At 46.2% G+C, this 21,217-nt stretch overlaps 1 protein-coding gene across 3 annotated transcripts in view; it reads left to right on the forward strand.

The window, feature by feature from the left end:
• ppip5k1b (diphosphoinositol pentakisphosphate kinase 1b) overlaps window positions 1-21,217 on the forward strand; it is a 32,562-nt gene that overhangs the window by 9,017 nt on the left and 2,328 nt on the right. Inside the window, exons 13-29 of one of the 3 annotated variants that reach the window (XM_068602437.1) lie at window positions 236-321; window positions 633-758; window positions 4,269-4,390; window positions 4,603-4,785; window positions 5,126-5,267; window positions 5,367-5,590; window positions 6,547-6,674; window positions 6,775-6,889; window positions 8,372-8,479; window positions 8,572-8,688; window positions 9,380-9,520; window positions 9,611-9,719; window positions 11,884-12,033; window positions 14,527-14,589; window positions 17,330-17,506; window positions 19,998-20,135; window positions 20,718-20,831. In XM_068602437.1, the coding sequence (XP_068458538.1) occupies window positions 236-321; window positions 633-758; window positions 4,269-4,390; window positions 4,603-4,785; window positions 5,126-5,267; window positions 5,367-5,590; window positions 6,547-6,674; window positions 6,775-6,889; window positions 8,372-8,479; window positions 8,572-8,688; window positions 9,380-9,520; window positions 9,611-9,719; window positions 11,884-12,033; window positions 14,527-14,589; window positions 17,330-17,506; window positions 19,998-20,135; window positions 20,718-20,831 (2,243 nt within the window). The remainder of the gene's footprint in view (window positions 1-235; window positions 322-632; window positions 759-4,268; window positions 4,391-4,602; window positions 4,786-5,125; window positions 5,268-5,366; window positions 5,591-6,546; window positions 6,675-6,774; window positions 6,890-8,371; window positions 8,480-8,571; window positions 8,689-9,379; window positions 9,521-9,610; window positions 9,720-11,883; window positions 12,034-14,526; window positions 14,590-17,329; window positions 17,507-19,997; window positions 20,136-20,717; window positions 20,832-21,217) is intronic. The other 2 variants (XM_068602438.1, XM_068602436.1) reach the window with 2 other exon arrangements.

Here is a 21,217-nt window from a genome sequence, read left to right on the forward strand (position 1 = left end):
CCTCCTCCTTCTCTTCCTCTTCTTCCTCCTCCTCCTCCTCTCTCCAAAAAGGGAATCCACGAGGCTTCACCTCCTTTTCTTGGTCTTCGCTGAATAACTGAATTATCGTAAAACATTTGCATACTTGTACTTTGTTATGTTATGTCAGATAAAAAAGAAAATGTTGCTTTCTTCTGTCTTTGTGTGTGTGTGTGTGTGTGTGTGTGTGTGTGTGTGTGTGTGTGTGTGTCGACAGGTACGGACACTTCTCGGGGATCAACAGGAAGGTGCAGCTGACCTACCTGCGTAACGGCCAACCGAAAGCCTCGAGCGAGGAAGAAGGTACAAAAACACAGACGTAGTATTTATACTCATGGTATCGTGAGTGTGTGTGTGTGTGTCTGTTGTGCGGTAATTGTACGATATTACAGACAAATAAACAAACATCTCCAATTCGACCAGCGCACGAGAACCGATGTTTTATGCTGAGTCGTCTCCTTTTAATCGGAGTTTATTTCAAATACTGGAGGAAAATAAAAAGACATTATTCCTCAGCAGCGCTCCTTTTTCTCACATGCCGAGGTTGTGTAAAGTATTTTTTGACATGTTACTTGCTGATATGAACCCTCCCCTCCCCGCTGCTGCCGTTCCAGACTGTAAGAAGGACGGCCCGTCTCTGCTGCTGGTGCTGAAGTGGGGCGGCGAGCTGACGCCCGCCGGCCGAGTGCAGGCCGAGGAGCTGGGCCGCGCCTTCCGCTGCATGTACCCTGGAGGTCAAGGTACACACGGGGAGGGGGGTTAGCTAGTAGATGAACTCCAGACGGATCCTCAATTAATTAGTTTATTTATTTTCAGTCGTGAAACAACAGATTCTATCAGCTGCCTTTTGGGGGGGAGTTTGTGGACATATGCACTCATGATCCATAACTCATAACTCATGATCATAACTCATAACTCATGATCCGTAACTCATAACTCATGATCCATAACACATGATCCATAATCCCTATAGAGACAAAGGTTTTTTAAAAATACATTTTATTTCATTCCTGACGTCCAAATAACCAAAACGGTAGCATTTAGTGTCGGTAGTCTGAGTGAGATTATAAACTCTAACCCCTTACATACATGAGCATCCACACTAACAGACGCACACATACACAACCATCTACACACATACCTGATGCTCCCTCCTACACGTACACACTCCACCAGGAGGGCCCAACGAGGAGGGAGGGGCCGACCCGCCCACCAAGTGCAGTTAAATGCAGTTAAGTACAGTTAAATGCAGTTAAGTACAGTTAAATGCAGATAAAAGCAGTTAAGTACAGTTAAGTACAGTTAAGTGCAGTTAAATGCAGTTAAATGCAGTTAAGTGCAGTTAAATGCAGTTAAATGCAGTTAAGTGCAGTTAAGTACAGTTAAATGCAGTTAAATGCAGTTAAATGCAGTTAAATGCAGTTAAGTACAGTTAAATGCAGTTAAATGCAGTTAAATGCAGTTAAGTGCAGTTAAGTACAGTTAAGTACAGTTAAATGCAGTTAAATGCAGTTAAATGATACCTGCAGCAAATACACAAAGAAATAAAACGTGCGTCTTGAAGCTAAACTGCGCTCAGACATTCACGACGGCAGAAGCTCTGTCGGCGGTAATTTCTTCATAACGCAGTCGAGACCGTCCAGCTTTGTCTTTCCTTTTCCTCCAATGTTCGACTTTACAGCCGCACCACACACGACGTCAACAACGTCAACAACGTCAGCAACGCAGAGCCGACAGCAGGACAAAGCAGATGGAAGCCGCAGGTTGTTTTAGACTCGACCGGCCAGGTTTTCCGGCTTCTGCCGGAGCTTTTTGTTCTGCCTCCACTTGAACTTGAACACAACAAAAGAAAAGCTGAAGCTGGACGACTTGAACAAATATCGCAGCGTAGCGTCTGAGGTTACGCCAACAGGGCGTTGGAGCCCGACTGGAACACCTCACGTAACAATGGCTTCACAACCTCGTCTGAAACGGCACAATGTGTGTTTTACGATGATACGTCGGTGACGTCATGCTGTGTAATTACACAATATGCTGAAGTTAAGCCGAGCCTGCAGGCTGCACTCCATAACCTGAAGAGTTGCAGCTCTCTGTTGTGCTGGCAGTTTGAACGGGTTCAAGGTGAGTTTGTGTTGAAATACGCAGCTCCTCTGGGCGACGGGCAGCACCTGCTCTTCCTCTCTCGTCTCTCCCTCCTTCTCTTTCTCTCTCTCCTCTCACCTCGTCCCGTATCGCTTCCCTTCCCCCAAAAGCGGAGCTGTTTTTGATTAACAGTCGTTTCCTGTTTGTCCGTCTTGGTGAACACACGCAGAGGGGGTGAAAGTGAAACTAACTACTCTGCAGCACCGGCCTCGTTTCACAGAGTATGCATATAGTACACAGAGTACACATACAAAGTACTGGGGAACATATGAAGCATTGCATGATCTGCATATCTTCGCTGCACTAAAATAAAGTCTGTAAGGTTCGTGTCTTCTGAAGAAATACACTCGTGAGATGCACTTTCCAGCTGCAGGCAGTCGGCGCTTCATCAGAGGAGGAGCTGCACCTGAACACCTCTGAGCTCGGCAGCTCGTTCTCTTGACCTCTTGAAATATCAGCTGGTCCTGATTGTGAAACATTGGCAGACGGCGAACACGACGAAGCGGCACGAGAGGCGAGTGACGGGACCTTGAGAGTTGAGATTGTGCCGTCAGCCGCTTCCACATGCTGGTGCAAAGGTTGCAGCTTTCATTAATATTTGTCTTTACGGTCAAAGTGACGACCGTCATAAAGATTTACTGTCTTTTCATGTCATGAACGTGAACTCCCATGAGCCTCTGCAGCTGAGCAAAGCTCACTAAACACAACCGTGTCGTCCCTTGACTCCTCCTACTCTTCTCAATGCGTACAAATAACCCTTTAACATCATCAGCAGAGTGAAATACTAACAAACCTGCCGCTTGCATTCAGTCTCTCCCCCTTGAGCCTCTGTGTTACCCGTGTGAGCTTCCTCTCGGCCTCCTCTTCCTCACGCTTTGTGTGTCGTGGACGACTTGAAGTGGATCTGAAAGTAGACGTCTGTCCCCGAACACAAGGCTGTTTTTTTTGTCGTCATCGCAGCCTCTGTTTTCATGCTTCTTTCTCTCCTCCACAAGTTGTGTCTGTTAACTCTGCTCTTCTCTTCCGACCCGTGGTCGCGCTGCGTAAACCGCTAGCCGGTAACGGCCGCTCCCTCGGCGGCGAGTCCCCCGTTGACTTCGGTAAGCGAGAGCTTTTCCTCCCTGGACGTCCGCCGCTCTTCCTCCACGGCTTTTCCCATCCCCTCGCGGTTTGTCGTTGACGTCCACTAACGCGCTTTCTTTTTTGGGTTCATTTCACCCGGCGACCGCCCCTCCAACCCCCCCGTTGCTGTGATGTCGTGCTCTTGAGATGATCCTCTGCAGGCCGATGAAGGCGCAGCAGTTTGGTGCTGTGAGCGACTGCAGATCATCTCACACTAATCCTACTGCTTTTTAAACATTTTATGGCCTCTGGCTGTCTTCTTGTTTGATGAAACATCAGATTTGACTGTAAACTACAGAAGAAACGCATGAAGCATCCGTGTTGTATGCATCTCCCCCCTACAGATACACCCACTTCTAGTCTATTTTACTCCTTATTTTCTGTCCTCAAGTAGGTTAATCTAAAGTATTTGATCCGTCTTCAGTAGTTTTTGGGGTTCACTCAACATTTGTTCACTTCATTTTATTTTTTTTGTAGCTTTAAGGAAAACTTTCCCTACAAGATGACCAGAAAACTTCGTAACAGACGGAGTGAATCCTCCATGATTTAAGTCAACGGGCGTCACGTTGAATACATGCAAAACTGAATCAAAACATTTGTTTACTCGCACACACACAGTTATGCTCATTACACGGACAATTATTGTGTCTTAATCTAGAATTCACTCAATTTTTGGGTTCTTTCTTCGTCGTGGAGGCGAGAGAGAGGAAGTGGTCATTTTGTGGGCGAGCTGGTCCTTAAAACCCACAACATCTACGTTCACATCTAAGTGAAGTGACGTCAAAAGCATTTTTTGGGACAATTCATTTGCAGTGAAAGCGATGTTGCACCGGTGGGACAATCCACGCGGTTTGATTTAGTTCCTCTGTTTCTTCCACCTCCCTCGACTCGGCTTTCTCTTCACGGAGAGAATGACTTGACAGTGAATCTCAGTGTGCAGGTGTGTTAACCCTCGCCGCTCCACCACCCTGTGCCCGCTCTTCCAGGTGACTATGCCGGGTTCCCAGGCTGCGGCCTCCTGCGCCTGCACAGCACTTACCGCCACGACCTGAAGATCTACGCCTCCGACGAGGGCCGGGTGCAGATGACCGCGGCCGCTTTCGCGAAGGTACTTTGTCTTCCCCTAAACTAAACGCGTACTTTATGCGTGACTGTTGGTACCGAAACACCTCTGAAGCCATGTATCAGAGAGGAACTACTCATAAATGTGATTTACAACATTTGCAACATCTCTGAGAGGAAAAAGGAGGCGGAGCTCTGCAGCTCAAACATATCAATGTCACTCTCAGCAACATTTCAAGGTCTCTGCTTTCCCTTCAGGGTCTTCTGGCTCTCGAAGGGGAGTTGACTCCCATCCTGGTTCAGATGGTGAAGAGCGCCAACATGAACGGGCTGCTGGACAGCGACAGCGACTCCCTGACCGACTGCCAGCAGAAGGTGAAGGCCAGGCTGCACGAGATCATGCAGAAGTGCCAGGACTTCACCGAGGAGGACTATCGGAAGGTGTGTGTGTGTGGAGTCCGATGGTTTGATGCCCAGAAAGCTTTTTCACAAGTTCAGCTCAAACTGTTGGCCGTGCACAATGCGACTGCTTTGTGAATACCTGCCCATATGAACAGAACCCGGTGGGATAATAAATGCAATAAGGGTGATAAATGTGTCGTGCATATGACATATTATCCCTCTTTTGTTTTTGCATTAACGTTAGCATGCTAACATCTCTTCTCAGACATCATAACAGGACTTGCTTGCCGGTCTATAGAAGCTGAAGGGTCTCACTCGGCTGGCTCACGTCCTTCCTGACTTTATCCATTAATATAATAAGTTTTCCGTTGCGTCCCAGTTGGCACCGAGCGGCAGCCCGTCGCTGGTGAACTCCATGAAGGTCATACAGGATCCAGTCAAAACCTGCGACAAGGTGTACGCCCTCATCCAGTGTCTCAACTCGCAGATTCGCAAGAGGCTGGAGGACCCCAAGTCTGCAGGTGAGGACGAGTCGCGGTCGAAAAAGAAAAAAACAAATGTTGGAAGCTGTAAAAAAGGTTAAAAGAGACAATTCCCTTTTTGTTTTTTTGCTCCCTCAGACCTGCAGCTGTACCACAGCGAGACGCTGGAGCTGATGCTGCAGCGCTGGTCCAAGCTGGAGAGAGACTTCCGCATGAAGAACGGCCGCTACGACATCAGCAAGATCCCGGACATCTACGACTGCATCAAGTACGACTCGCAGCACAACGCCTCGCTGGGCCTGGAGGACACGCTGGAGCTGTTCAGGCTGTCCCGCGCGCTGGCCGACATCGTCATACCGCAGGTTACCAGCCGTCTTTTTGGGTTGTTTTTGTGGCACATCTGTGCTTCTGCGCCTTAGAAGATGGCACGCTTTTATCTATGCACACGCTAACATGGGCCGCTCCACTTTGGAGGAAGCAAAATGTTCGGGCCCCGACCACATGGGAACAAAATGGTCCAACTTCTTGAGACTTTTTTAAAGAAAATTGAAATCCCTTTTAAGTAAACCAGATCGCTCCATCTGACAAACACTAATAACATGTGCAATCACTGTATTAAAACAATGCAAATAAAGTTATACATGTGCAAAAAAACCCTCATATTTGGCAAAAAGATGACCAGGGAAGCCGGTTGGATCCCTGTTTTCTCCCCATAGTTTCATGTTGAAGTGCCCTTGAGCAAGACACTGAAGCCCCAGAGCTTCACCGCAGCACTAAGGATGATGGGTAAAGTGCAGAGAATAATTTCCCCACTGTGGGATTAATAAAGGATTCTTAAATTATTTTATTTTTTGTAAGAATCTGCATTTCCACTTATCCACCTGTAATACCGCCGCGCCCCACTAGAGGGTCGCGCCCCACAGTTTGGTTTGGTAACTAATGGGTCACGCTGGTGAGTTTCACACATTTTATTTCAATAGCTTGTGCTCATGAAACTATTTTCCCCTTCGAGCCATGAATCAAACTTTAATGATCTCTGGGGGAAGATTAAAATGTCGCAGAATGACTCAGCAGAGAAAAACCAAATAACTCTGTAAAGTCGGCCATAAAACACAGCAATTACATCTGGAAGAGACGCCGCGTGATTCACAGTAACATAAACTCCATTTTAAGGCCTCCACGCGTGAATATAATGTATTAATATCCGTCCTTCCACCTCCAACATCTGCTGAACTAAGAATCCGTCTCATGACGCGCAGAATAACGAGGAGTTTAGAAAAAGAAGCGTTGAAGTCGCTTCTCTGTTTCCACACACCAGGAGTACGGCATCAGCAAAGCGGAGAAGCTGGACATCGCTCAGGCGTACTGCGTCCCCCTGATGAAGAAAATCCAGCTGGACCTGCAGAGGACGCACGAGGACGAGGCCGTCAACAAGCTGCACCCGCTGTGAGCGCACACACACACACACACACACACACACAACGTGCTGGTGTGCAGGCGGGTGGAGGTGCTGACGGGGGTCGTGTCCTTTTCTTTCGATGTGCAGGTATTCTCGCGGCGTGATGTCACCCGGTCGCCACGTCCGCACGCGCCTGTACTTCACCAGCGAGAGCCACGTCCACTCGCTGCTCAGCGTCTTCCGCTACGGAGGGCTGCTGGATGTGAGTCCGGTTTCTGTCACCTCTCGCTCCTGTAAATGTGCTCTTAGCGGGCCGATCGCTTAAAAAACGCCTCCACAAAAACGCGCTGGTCGTTTTTTTCAAAAGGCCGAGTGTGACAGTGATGAGCTGCGCGACTCCGTGCAGCGCGCTTAAAAGTTTAGAATGTTTTAACTTTTAAACGCGCTAAAAAAACGCTAGAAAGGCACTAGAAAGATGCCTGAAAAAAAGCTAGAAAAACGCTAGAAAGAATTAGAAAGATGCTAAAAAGACGCTAGAAAGACGTTAGAAAGATGCTAGAAAAATGCTATAAGGACGGTAGAAAGACGCTAGAAAGACGCTAGAAAGATGCTACAAAGACGCTAGAAAGACGCTAGAAAGATGCTATAAGGACGCTAGAAAGACGCTATAAGGACGCTATAAGGACGCTATAAGGACGCTATAAGGACGCTATAAGGACGCTATAAGGACGGTAGAAAGACGGTAGAAAGACGCTAGAAAGACGCTAGAAAGACGCTAGAAAGATGCTAGAAAGATGCTATAAGGACGCTAGAAAGACGCTATAAGGACGCTATAAGGACGCTATAAGGACGCTATAAGGACGGTAGAAAGACGGTAGAAAGACGCTAGAAAGACGCTAGAAAGATGCTAGAAAGTTGCTATAAGGACGCTAGAAAGACGCTAGAAAGACGCTAGAAAGATGCTAGAAAGACGCTAGAAAGACGTTAAAAAAACGCTAGAAAGACGCGCAGCGTTTTAAAAAGCGAGCATGAAAGGCGCCGTACCATAGGGAATCAATGGTTTTGCTAGCGACCCGTTTTGTAGAGTCGCGCTGGTGTGATCGGCCCCTTAGCTCGCCAAGAAGCTGTTTTTTTTAAATCTGTAATCCCAGATTTGATGCACAAATCGAGGCGAGCAGGTAAACGTCAACACCGGATGGAGTTTGATGAGTTTTAGGAATCAAAAAGCAAGATTTAAAAAAGCAGAAGTCTGACTTTATTCACTTATTTCCTCCTCTTTTAGTCATTTTACGATGTTTTGTCGCGTTTTTTGTGAACTGGGAAAACATTTGTTTGAATTCTTCTGGTTTTAGTTTGACATAATCCACATCAGAAAGTGACCACTGAGCTGCTCCTGTCCGTGTGTTACTTTACAGCAATGAGCAAGGATTCAGTATCGTAGTATATTGTGGGGGAAAAAAGTCATTTTGTGTGTTTTTTCTTGAGTTTTGTCTTGTGTAATGTAGACACACATTTGCTATATTAGTGGAAAACCCCTATGATATTGATATAGCTCCGTTTATTCCAACGAGTAACATCTTCTGTTCGTTATGAACACTAAATATTGCAAATTGTCGGTTAAAACGTCTCAAACGCGGCGCTTCTTGTGTCTTCGTGTGTGAGTACTCTCTGGAGCATGCCGTCAGCTGCGCGTTTGTGTGTCGTGAAGTGTCATTCACAGTGTGTGTGTGTGTCTGAGCACCAGGATGAGACGGACCAGCAGTGGAAGCAGGCCATGGACTACCTGAGCGCGGTGACGGAGCTCAACTACATGACGCAGATCGTCATCATGCTGTACGAAGACAACAACAAGGTCAGCCGGCGGAGAGACGCACAACATTCACACACTTTTCAGTCTCGGACGGACTTGTGTCCTCATGTGTTGTGCGTCCGTGTGGCGAGCAGGACCCGTCCTCAGAGGAGCGCTTCCACGTGGAGCTTCACTTCAGTCCCGGAGTCAAAGGCTGCGAAGACGAGGAGAACGTGCCGCTGGGCTTCGGCTTCCGCCCGGCGTCCTCAGAGGTGTGTGTGCGTCTGTGTGTGTGAGCGTGTGTGTGTGTGTGTGTGTGTGAGTCTCATTCATGGTTATACAATAGTTGCTGTTGTTGTTGTCTTCAGTTGCCTTTCTAAAGGTCTGAGGTTGGTTTAGTTTGTTGAAAAAGAGCCGAATGTCCTCCACGTTGTCATGAGGCTTTGTAGCAACTTCCTGTGTACATTTAGCATTTATATGTATATTTATATGTATATTTATATGTATATTTACATGTATATTTACATGTATATTTATATGTATATTTATATGTATATTTACATGTATATTTACATGTATATTTACATGTATATTTACATGTATATTTATATGTATATTTATATGTATATTTACATGTATATTTACATGTATATTTACATGTATATTTATATGTATATTTATATGTATATTTACATGTACATTTATATGTATATTTACATGTACATTTACATTTAGGCCCTACCCTGATAACACATTTCCCTTAATAAAGTATCTCTCTCTCTCTCTCTCTCTCTCTCTCTCTCTCTCTCTCTCTCTCTCTCTCTCTCTCTCCACCTATCTGCCTACATCTCTCTATCTTTCTATATAAAATTCAGTTTTCACTGTAAAAAGGTGACATTAATATGAACTAAATGATCGTCCTGTACCTTTTTTTTTTTTATTTCCCTCTCCTCTGCCCGTCAGAACCAAGACAAGAAGACCAACCAGGGCAGCCTGGAGGACTTGTCCCAGGACCAGCCGGACCAGGCGCTTCCTCTCTCTGAGCCAATCAACATCCAGCGGCGGTCGCCGATGGTCCGCAACCGGAAGACGGGCTCCATGGAGGTACCGACCCCGTGGCCATGTGGCGACGTAGATGTGAGAGACGTCCCTGAATGCTCGGGCTTAACCGCCGGTCTCTGTGGCTCCTCCCAGGTCCTCTCTGAGACTCCGCCCACCCAGAGCGCCAAAGGAAGCACCGCCCACCGACTGTTCCCCTCCACGGCACGCCAGTCTCCTGAGATCAAAGCAGCCAGCGGCCTAGGTGTGTGTGTGTGTGTGTGTGTGTGTGTGTGTGTGTGTGTGTGTGTGTGTGTGTGTGTGTGTGTGTGTGTTTGGGGGGTGTAGGGGTGTGTGGGTGTGTGTGTGATGAGAGAGAGGGTGTGTGTGTATGATAAGTGTGTGTGTGTGTGTGTGTGTATGATAAGTGTGTGTGTGTTTGTATATGTGTGTGTAATAAGTGTGTGTGTGTGTATGATAAGTGTGTGTAATAAGTGTGTGTGTGTGTGTATGATATGTGTGTGTAATAAGTGTGTGTGTGTTAAGTGACTTCATGCCAACAGACACACTGACCTCACTACACACTTCATCTCTTCATCACTATATCGCTCTGTGACTTCTCCCTCGCCCTCCTATCCCTCTCTCTCTCTCTCTCTCTCTCTCTCTCTCTCTCTCTCTCTCTCTCTCTCTCTCTCTCTCTCTCTCTCTCTCTCTCTCTCTCTGTGTGTCTCCCGTTGTTTCTTTCCGTCTGTTTTCCCTCTCTCCTCCTCTTCCTCCCTCCTGACGGTCACATAGCCTCCAGCTCCGCTTCAGACTCCATGTGGTTGAGGGTTCAGCGCCCGCGGGTGTCGCGTAGCGCGCAGAGTCGGTAAAGTGACAACACGCCGACGGCGTCTCCGTCTCTTCTTTCCTCTCGAGCTCACAACAGGAAACAAACTAAGCTGCCGGAGATCAAAGTGTCGCGTTACGTCGACGTCGAGGCGTTGCAGGAAGGAATCAGGACACCGATCACGTTTATTAGTGACGGATCTCCTACGAAAGTAAAAGCTGATGGAAGCTTTTCTATTTCCTCTTCTGTTTACTTTCAGTGTTGCATTCTGGGACAACAATCACAAGCTCTGTTTTTTTTATGCAAACGCAGAACATACTCATAATCCTAAATATATAACCGCAGTAAAGCAACACGAACAAGCTCGTCTTAAAGTTACATTTACATTCACGTCGTTGCATTTTGGGGTAAAAAACATAAATTGTAAGCCAGACATAAGAAGATTTATGATGGAGGTACATCGTTAAATGTGTAGATATGAGGCCTCTTTGTGTGTGTTCATGTGTTCACGTGCTCCACAGTCTAACTATGTCTTTACTGTTGTCTTAACCTTAAACACAATTAAACGTTGTGTACTTCTTCTTAATCATAACACACAAAGTTAAAGTACCTTTTTAAAGGTCTTTGTGAGAACACAGTGTGTGTGTGTGTGTGTGTGTCCTTTACTGTGAATTACAAACCCGCGTGTCACAGTGTGTTAAACTGCTTCTCCACTCGCAGCGTTTGTGACCTCAAAGACACAATTGCACTAAATGGATTTGCTTATTGTGCGACCGCTCCGATTTCTAAATAAACCCTCAGAGGCGATCGGGCAGACGGCAACGACACAGAGCAGTGGGAAAGGGTCTACAGGCGCCGCATGGGTGTTGGTTCCCTCTCCCCGAATGTGTTAATCATCCTGTCACTCGGCGCTTTATTGTCGCGCGCCCGAATGCGGATTGTTGTGTGTGTGCGAGGCGACAACGCAGGCGAGAGCGGCAGGTGTCGAGTCGACCTTCTCATACCTCAACGCTGTTTACAGAGCAAAGAAATGATATTTAAATAAGTTAAAATGAAGAAAAAAGATCCTACTTTTTTAATATATATATATATATATATATATATATATATATATATATATATATATATATATATATATATATATATATATATATATATTTCTTTAATATATATATATTTATGGGGATTGGCTGCTGCAGCTTCAGAGCGTTTGTTGCTCAGCAGGAGTCTGAAATAATCTCATTTCCACACTCCCTGTTCGCCTCTGCTGCTTTTTTCTTTTCCTCCATAAAACACACACTCTGCATTCCCTTGTGTACACACACACAGACACACACACACAGACACACACACACTTGTGCATTGAGCGTTCACTCTTGTGGAAACCCTGCAGCAGCGTAGACGTCATGATTTTAAGCAACAGGTTACTATTTTCACACGTTGAAACAGTTCAACATGTGTTCACACGGCTGCACGTGGTTTGAACGCATCAGTTTGTTGTGAATAATAATAATAATATTAATAATAATAATAATAATAATAATGGCACGGTGTGTAAATACTCACCCTCCCTCCCTCCCGGCTCCTCCTCCCCACACAGGGTCGCTCTGCTCGGGCCTCTTCAGCGCCTCCGCCCTCGGCGTGTCCTGCAGCGCCCCCAACCTGCGGGACTACGTCCGCACGCACCACCACCTCCACCGCAAGCCGCCGCTGTCCCCCGGCAGCCTGCCCTGCCAGATCGGCATGTTCGGTACGTTCACGCCGCTCCCCGTCGGCGCCACGAGGCGGCTCTTTTTTTTAACCTCCTTTTCTTTCTTTTTTATTTTTTTATTTTACCTTCCCGGCTTTAGATTAGCTTCTTCTCCTTTTTCGCTCCTTAAGCTTCAGATTTTTTTTTTCTCCCTTCTTAAATCAAAGCTCCCGCGGCGGCTTTTCTTTTCCTCGCTTCCTTTTTTTCCTCAAAATCTCAATCCGCTGCGTCACATCTTTTCCTCGGCGGCGTGCGCGGCGATGTGACGGCGCAGTGATGGTCTTGAGCAGCGAACGCGGCCTCTCGGCGGCGGCGTGGAGATCTGTATTCTGATCGGTGTCGCCCCCGAAATCAGCATGCCCCCCCCCCCCCCTCCTCCATGCCGCTGTCTGCTTGGGTTTGACTGCATTGACGTGTTCACACACTCTCTCTGTGTGTGCGTGTTGTGTTGCATCTTACTCTCTCTCAGGGAACTTTTAATTTCATCATCCACTGAAAAGTCATTTCTGTGTCTGGCAGCCATGTGTCTTAATCTCAATTCACGGTAATCCCTGTGTGAAGAAACTCAGCTTGTTATTTGGGACAGATATATATTTTGTTAGCACCTTTTTTTTTTTTAAATCCTCCAGCATCCTCCCTCCCTGCTCGTTAGCCCCAGTCTCATGTTGGTGATGGTGAGTGCAAGCAGGCTGCTTTTTACAGCCACCAGGAGTGCTTTAAGGACCTCAAACGCTCGGTCCCAGCTGTTGTAGAGACACCAGACGAGTGTGTGACACGTCCTCAGGTCCATTCAGCTGCAGACGACTTCACCAGCAAATGAAATGAGTTGAAACTAACAGACTTTTTCCACTGCGGGGTTTAAAACACAGATGCTCACTTTGTCCACCAGGTGGCAGTGTGACTGCAGCGCTGCACGTCCTTAAAGCTCTCGGTTACATCACCTTGTGCCTTTTTTTTTTTTTTTTTAGGAGACTGACGAGGGTTCGGACAGATTGTTGAGGCTCATTTAAGGGGAATTGTTATTGCTTTTACTGGGAAATGTGGGAGGAAGTGTACTGGTTTCATGTTAATACGACCTCCAGTGTTGGTGATGAGGTCATTAACCACTCATCATGTTTCTCCTGTGCTCTTTTAAATGGATTAAAAAAACAAATGTTATTAATCATACATATAAAAGTGGATGTTCTTGATGTCATTGAGTGATGCTGAACGCTGGAGAAGGAGACGCCTGAGCGTCTGCTTTGCTGCCATCATGTTCGCTGAAGTTTGCTTTGCTTTTATTACCATTTTAAGGGTCACATTTGTCATTGCTTTAAAGGGCCCATCGTCAATATTTTCACAATAATAATGCACCAACTTCACGGAGCATTATAACGATCTGCCGGCTCATCGTTTCTCTGTCTTTGTTCACTCCCGTGGCTCTCATCGTGTCGTTTCCTGAGCAAAACAAAAGCATTTAGCTAAAAGAGAAGGAATTTTCTGCCTTATATTTGTCAGAAATAATAACAATGAGGAGTTCATTTGGGATTTTTAGGCCGATTTTAGTTACATTTTGAAGTGTGTGTCCCTGTGTCCAGTCTTTATGCTAAGCTAAGCTAAGCTAACGAGCTGCTGTCTGTAGCGTCATGGTTACTGTACAGCTGTGAGTTGAATCTTTCTGTCAAACTCTTCGCAAAGAAAAGCGAACGCCCCGAGTGTCCACGCGATGTCAAACTAGTGAAGGAAAGGAGGAGGAAAGGAGGAGGAAAGGAGGAGGAAAGGAGGTTGATTCAGTTTCCTTTCACAGTCGAGGCCTCCTGCATGTTCACTCCTCTAAATGTCCATCATTTACTCGTCCGCTCACCGGCTTCATCCCTCTTTCCTCTTTGTTCATTCAGAGACGACGCTCGTTTTCACGCATGTTCTTTGGCAGCCAGATGTTGATGAATCGACGGCCCAGATCTCTATTTATCTCTCCATCGATCTCTCCATCTCTCTCTCTCTATCGATCTATCCCTCTCTCTCTGTCTCTCTCTCTATATCTCTTTCTATCTTTTTCTCTATCTCTCTCTATCCCTCTCTCTCTGTCTCTCTCTCTCTATATATCTTTCTACCTCTCACTCTATCTCTTTAACTCTCGCTCCATCTCTCTCTCCCTCTTTTTTCCTCTCCCTCTTTCTCCCTTTCTCTCTCTTCCTCTCTCTGTCCCCCTCTCTCTCCCTCCTCCTCTCTTCCTCCCTCCCTCCCTCCCTCTCTCTCCCTCCCTCCCTCCCTCTCTCTATCCCTCCCTCCGTTTCTCTCTATCCCTCCCTGTCTCTCCCTTCCTCCCTCCCTCCCTCCCCTTCTCTCTATACCTCCCTCCTTCCTCTCCCCCCTTCCTCTCTTCCTCTCCATCCCTCTCTCTCCCTCCCTCCTCCCCCTCTCTCATGTGAAAAGACAACACTGGGGAACAGACACCGGTCCCGGCGGCCCCAGTAACACCAGTAACACCAGTTACCTTTCTTATCTCCTCAGAGCTGTTCTCTATGCCGCCGGTAAAGAGATTTTCTGTGTCGTTTGCCAGGCATCCGACTAACGGTATGTCTGCTTTCCTTCAGTTCACATTCGACCCTCCTCCAGTTTTCCTGTTATCTTGCATGACCCTCTTTTTATTTTGTGGGAAAACATTTCCTGTGTTTTCTATTTTTTGGGGGGTTTGACGTTTGGCTGCGTTAATTAATTACATTAAACGTCTCTTAAGATTTAAAAGAAATAATTAAATTTTAAGGAGTTTCTGTTTCACACACCCTCCGTGTTTGTTGGACCTTGTGTTGTTTTTTCGGCGCTCACCTTTAACAGCACCTGCTCTGCCTGCACTACTTTTGATTTTATTCCCTCTCCGATCCTGCCGTCTGCTCACAGGATGCATGTGGAATATATATCCCGCCTCAGATATACTTCCATGTGCGGATGATCTGTGCACACGTCATAATATATCCTCACCTGCACTTTTTTTTGTGGTTAATTTCAAATAATTTATTCTGTTAATTTCTTAGTTTGGGCAATACAAAAAAAAAAAAATATCGATATCATTTTTAACTCTGACCGCATCGCTGATTGGTGTCGTCAGAAATGTTTCGCCTCATTCAACAGTGATGTCACGGCGTGCACAGACACGTGCACGTCGCTGCAGACAGGTGAGAGGTTTAAAGCTGCAGAGGTCAGCGGGTCGCGGCGCTCGTGCAAACATGTGGATGTGGAGCGCCGCACGAAGGCAGACCACTTCAGTTTCTTCATTCATCTGCTGGATTACATTGCTGCTACACACACACACACACACACACACACACACACACACACGTTTATATTCCCTGTGGGGTCCATTGACTGATACCAGCCTGTTGGGACCCTTCCTTTCTGAAGGGTCCAGAGTCATGGTTTTAACTGTTAAAATATGATAATTTTGAACTTGGCCTGATGAGCACACACACACACACACACACACACACACACACACACACACACACACACGTGCGTTTATATTACCCCGTGGGGTCCATTGACTCATAGCAGCCTGTTGGGACCCTCCCTTTCTGAAGGGTCTAGAGTCATGGTTTTAAATGGTGCTAAAATCATGATAATTTTTAACTTGGTCTGATGAACACACACACACACACACACACACACACACACACACGGACCACAGAAATAAAAGTGCTGCTTTATAATCAACTCTTAGAATCTCTGAGTTGGGTGAAGCTGAAAGGATTTCTTGATTATTTGATTAGAAAATTTACACACACACACAAATATATGGGCCACTATTTTGATTGCCGATAAATCATTTCAATCATTTTTTAAGCGTACAATGTCCAAAATTTCTAAACTCTAGCTTCTTGGATGTGAGCATTTACGTTCTTATCTCCTTTTATGTCCTTTTCAACGGACGTCTGTAGGTTTTGGGCTGTCGGTGGGACAAAACAAGATATCATAAGTCAATTTTGAGTCAAAGACCTTTTTGTTTATTTTTTTTAATAGGCATTTTCAGGTTTTTCACAGACCAAACTATATATATATATATATATATATATATATATATATATATATATATTAGAAATTAGTTATATTCTTGGTCGGGTATGAGACTTGTTGTCCTCGCTGAGGAAACACTGATGAATTGCCCCAAAACGATACTCCGTGGAGAACAAGAAAACAATCTAATGTTCTGGAGAGGAAGCAAAATGGGTTCTGCTTTGAGTTATTGCACATCGGCCGTGACTTTGTGATTACGTCTTCATTCATCGCAGATCAGAAGATACTATTAGTTCGATTTAAGCCGTCGCTTATTTAATTTAGTTTCTGTTGTAGTTGTGATCCGACCAGAGGGCCCCGAGGGCCAGAGCGCTCTGTGAGGAGTTTGTGCGATGTCATTTAGGAAACCGTTTTATTATCACTACAATCTGCAGCTTCACAGCTTCAGAGGGAGTTTCGAGCTTTATGGTTTCGCCGTCTGGCTCTTTAGCTTCAATTTCTGCAGCAGCAGTCGGCTAAAAGCCACCGTGCACAACACCGAACAACACACAGCAGACACACTTGTGCGGCAGATAGCAGCTAATACAGATGTTTCCATTTGGAGTCGATGGACGCCAAGAACTGAGCTACAAGGAACTTGGAAATGACTCTGAATAAATGCAGATGTTTCTCTGAAGCTGCTGGATATGTGATTATGAAACTGTCAGTTGCTTGTCTGGCTTTGGGGGGATTGATTTGGTGCAAGAAACCTCAAACATAAGTCCTCATATTTGGGAGTGCACACAGTGCTTCTTCATCTCCCAGCACAGTTGTTAATTTAAAAAAATGAAACAACTCTGCGAGGTCACAGGTTTTTTTCTTCTTTCTTCTTGTATTTGAAGTGTTGCTCGACTCGTATTATTGACTCAGGTTCACGTGTCCTGTGGAGGTGACCCGTGTCTCTGATGTGTTGATTCCCTTTTGAACCTCTGGACGCTATAGATTATGGATTCATTGACCGCTGCTGCTTTTAAATTGACCTTCCGGTGCTCTTTTGTTTGAACTTCAGTTTGCTCTGAAATGGAAACGGTGGGATTTGAGTGAGTTGTCGCTGGTTGAGGCCACGCAGACCGGAGCAGTCCGTCTGCTCCGTACCTGACAGGTCAAGACGACCGAGGGTCAAACGAGGTCAGAGACTGAATCGAAAGCACTTTGGATCCTCCGTCCCGAAGCCTCGCTGCTCTATTTCAGTTGTCCTATCGCTCCGCTTCCTGCTCCACTGTACTTCCTCTTCCTCTCTCCCTGCTCTTGCCTCTCATCCCTTCAGAGCCCTCAGACATGGTCCAGCTGCTGGGGGGGCGTCCCGTGGAGCCGGCCCTGCTGGGCTTCGCCCCCCTGGCTGTGGACGGGACCGTAGCTCGCCACCTGCGCCACTGTCCCTACCACCTGCGCCTCCTCAAGAGCTGGCTGGCGTCCGGTCAGGAGCTCCCAGGATCCCTCCACGGTCAGCCTCCGGAGAGCGCCGCTGGCTTTCCTGTGTCGCCTCGTCTTGCTCCCTCTCCCTCTGGCCCGTGTCGGGGCGAGCGGGACGCCTGCTCGTGCCGGTTGAGCTTTGCATCTACTGTTCAGTGCTTTTTACTTTTTTCCTCGTGTGCATTTTCTCCGTTTGTCACATCCTCGTCCATTCCATGTCCGACTGTCAACGCAAATTTTCTTTCTTTTGCATGTTTGAGGTTAATTCTCTCTTGTGCATACAGTCCTTAAAGTCACAGTAAAACTGCGGTGAGCCTCATCGAGTGGAATAGTGGACGTTGTCTAGCGAACATGTGGCGACACCCCTGCATCGCTGGATCAGAGAGAGAACGAGGGAGGAAGTAGACTTAAACCACATTTTTTGGGACCACTGCAGCACTATTCGTTGGTCGGGTGTGTTTGTACTATTTGGTATATACAACATTGTGTTAATGACTCTCATGAGATTATTTATAAGGGTTTTTAGATCGCATCTTGTCAGACGGCACCACGTTATTCCTCTCCTCCTTCCCTCCCACTTATCTCCGCTATCACTACCCAGTAAAGGCATAAAATGTACCAAAAAATAAATATATATACGTGTGTGTGTGTGTATATACACACAGTATATAGCTAGATGAATAAAGATAAATCCCAGTTCAGGATGAGTCATCAAAAATAAGCTCAAGTTTAGAAAATTGTTTATTTCCTTGTGTCTATAAGTCCTGAAACCTTCACATGTACCGTCATCTCATCCCCTCATTTTAATTGGCTCGTTTTTAAGCGGCGGTGGCTCGTTCACAAACTGCTGACTTTGTGTTTCAGGCGAACGTCGAAGTGGATCGACGCCGTTTGGCTTAGAGTTGCTTCAGGCTTTTGTCACGACTTTATTTCTTTGATCTTTTACACACCTCGGTCGTCGCGTCTCGGCGTTCCCGCGTGTTGAGCGAGCGGCGAAGGTGTAGCATCACCTCGTCCGCTCCCGCTGCATCAGGTGCGTGAGCTGAATCTCATATCCGCCTGGAGAGGCTGCAGCAAAGACGGGGAGGAGGAGGAAGAGATGTTGTTGTTGCACTGTACGACTCACCGCTTTATTAGTCGCAGGGAAGGACAGAAGCGCCGGTTAGACACGAGGACAAACGGCACCGTTAGCAAACCGTAACTTGTGAATATGCGATACGCATCTTCAGCCATGTCCACATAGAATAAAGACACTGTGAAGCGGGTGTTAGAGCAGCCGCCTCTGACGCGTCGTGCTTTTCTTTGATCACCAGCTAAAGCATCGACGCATCTCTGCAACCAAATGTCATCTGAGGGATGTGAGAGGGAGCCGTGAAGCCGAAAAGACCGATTTTTGATCCCCTCGAATGATTCACGACTGATATCCGTTTCTCGTGTGATGTTCTGCTCACTGACGGCCTCATGGGACCCATTTATTGCGCAACTCTATCTATTTAACTTTAATGTGAAAAAGTAGCAACTGGGGGAAAGTTCCCACGTGGCCCCTCAAGGCCCCCAATGGTTTCCGTCCATTAACTGTCCTCGGCACAAAGAGATCTGTGGTCGTAGCACATTATTCATGGAGAACTGCCAGGCGGACCAGCATGCTCTCTGGGGGGGACATGGATGTGCCGCTTCCACCACCATCCATTCCCCATTTGTGTTTTTTTGTTTTGGTTCATGGTGTCGCTTCATCGTGGAGTTCGTTGTCGGGCTGCGCCGAATGATTCGTTTGTTTTGGTTTTTTTTTGCTATTGGTTTGTGTGTAGCGGCTGGCACAGGTGTGTTTGTGGGTTTGAAGTTGTGTTTGCACACACACACACACACACACACACACACACACACACGTGTGAGGAAAATATGCAGCGCATTATTAAATAATTAGCGATGCACATCGGACACGGTACGATGGGAAGTTATATTTCTGTTTATTATTCTGATGATTTTGACTTTAACAGAGCAGCATATATATATATATATATATATATATATATATATATATATATATATATATATATATATATATATATATATATTGTAGATCCTAGTTGATGTGGTTTGCCTCAAAGGGAATTGATCCACAGCCTCCAGTGTTCAGAATATGACACGTTCCCAAAATAATCCCAACACATCCCACTTGTGTTAATATCAACCTAACCAAAGGGGAGATTAACACCAGCCATAACGCTGACCGTTTGTTTTGGTTTTGACTGGTAACGTTGTGCTGTGAGGCCAGACGCCATTAAACTGAGACCTGACCGCCTGCAGAGAGCCCGTGTGGCCAGTTAACAAACCAAAATGGCTGCTGGATATTGACCTGCTTGTCAATAAATGGCAGTTGAGAGAATGAGCGTTAAAACCAGCATATTCACAGAGAGCTGCAGTGTCACCGCTCCTCCTCCTCCTCCTCCTCCTCTTCCTCAGTCGGATGGAGAAGCGGTACGACCGGCTGTTTTTTTTTCTGTCTCCTGTCTGCGCTGCAGGGTTTGAAGGCTGCTCCATGGTGCCCTCCATCTACCCGCTGGAGACGCTGCACAACTCGCTCTCCCTCAAGCAGGTGGACGAGTTCCTCAACAAGGTGTGCGAGAGCAGCAGCGAGGCGCACGCCAAGACCATGAAGGGTAGGCCCGCAGCCCGAGACGCTACACGGACTCATCTCATGCAGACAAAAGCGTGTTAAAGGGAGGGGGGGGCACATGAAGTACGCCATTAAAGGTTCATGTCACAGCTGGATTTATATCTGAATAAATGTGTGTGCGATTGAAGTATTTGACAAAAAATGTTATTTTAATCCCCTAACATGGGAAAAGTCGCCTGTGATGAGCATGATGACGTCATAGATACAGTTTTTGCAAAGATATGTGTGCTTTTAAACACATCCAGTGCATTTTTTTTATCTTTTCATGTGCAGTCTATCTTATTTGGACAGTGACACATTGTGTTGTCTGTATTCTTGCACATTGGAGTTTAAAATACATGCCGAGTACGACTTTCAAATGCTAACATGTAGCTAAAGGGAGTGAACAATCATCTCAATAATGTTTTGTGGATAAAAACAGACGGCAGTTCTTTGTAAATACACTCGAGGAACTCGAGGTTCTCGTCAGTCTCAGGATCTAACTGAGTGATTCACTTGAAAGTAAATGACATGATTTAAATATGACGACCGGTTTTACACCTTTCTGTCCGTGACCTTTCTGCAGCGCTCTCCAGCCTGTTCGACTCCCAGAGCCAGACGTCGCTCTACAGCCCTCAGCAGCCGCTGTCCTCCTCCGGCTCCGAAACCTCTCTCCGGCCGGCGAGCCAGCCGCTGTGGCGTGAGTGTTTATCACGCTTTCATCTGTCCTGGCAGGCGTCTTATTACGGCCAGAGGTCAAATACACAACAATAGAAATATAGAAGTCACTTTTTGGAAGAACACTAGTTTTTTTTGGCAGGTAAAATATAAAGATGAACCTCTCCAAGTGAGCAAAATTATAATTCAATGGGTCAAAATGACAGAAACACTTGCTTTTCTCCTGGAAAAAACTCCTGTAATTTCTCGGTGTCTGGATTTAAAATGTATCCTAAGTGTTCTTTATCAGATTGACCCATAAATTGAGTCAAAACATCTTTAAAATGTCCTGAAATCTCATTTATAGGATTATATTCTAGTCAGATTATTGATGTGGACGTGCAAGTAGCTTGATTCATGAGCCAAGCT

This window comes from Clinocottus analis, unplaced genomic scaffold, assembly GCF_023055335.1.
Source record: "Clinocottus analis isolate CAN_PGR_092001 unplaced genomic scaffold, fCliAna1.0.p SCAF_6, whole genome shotgun sequence".
Classification (NCBI taxonomy): domain Eukaryota; kingdom Metazoa; phylum Chordata; class Actinopteri; order Perciformes; family Cottidae; genus Clinocottus; species Clinocottus analis.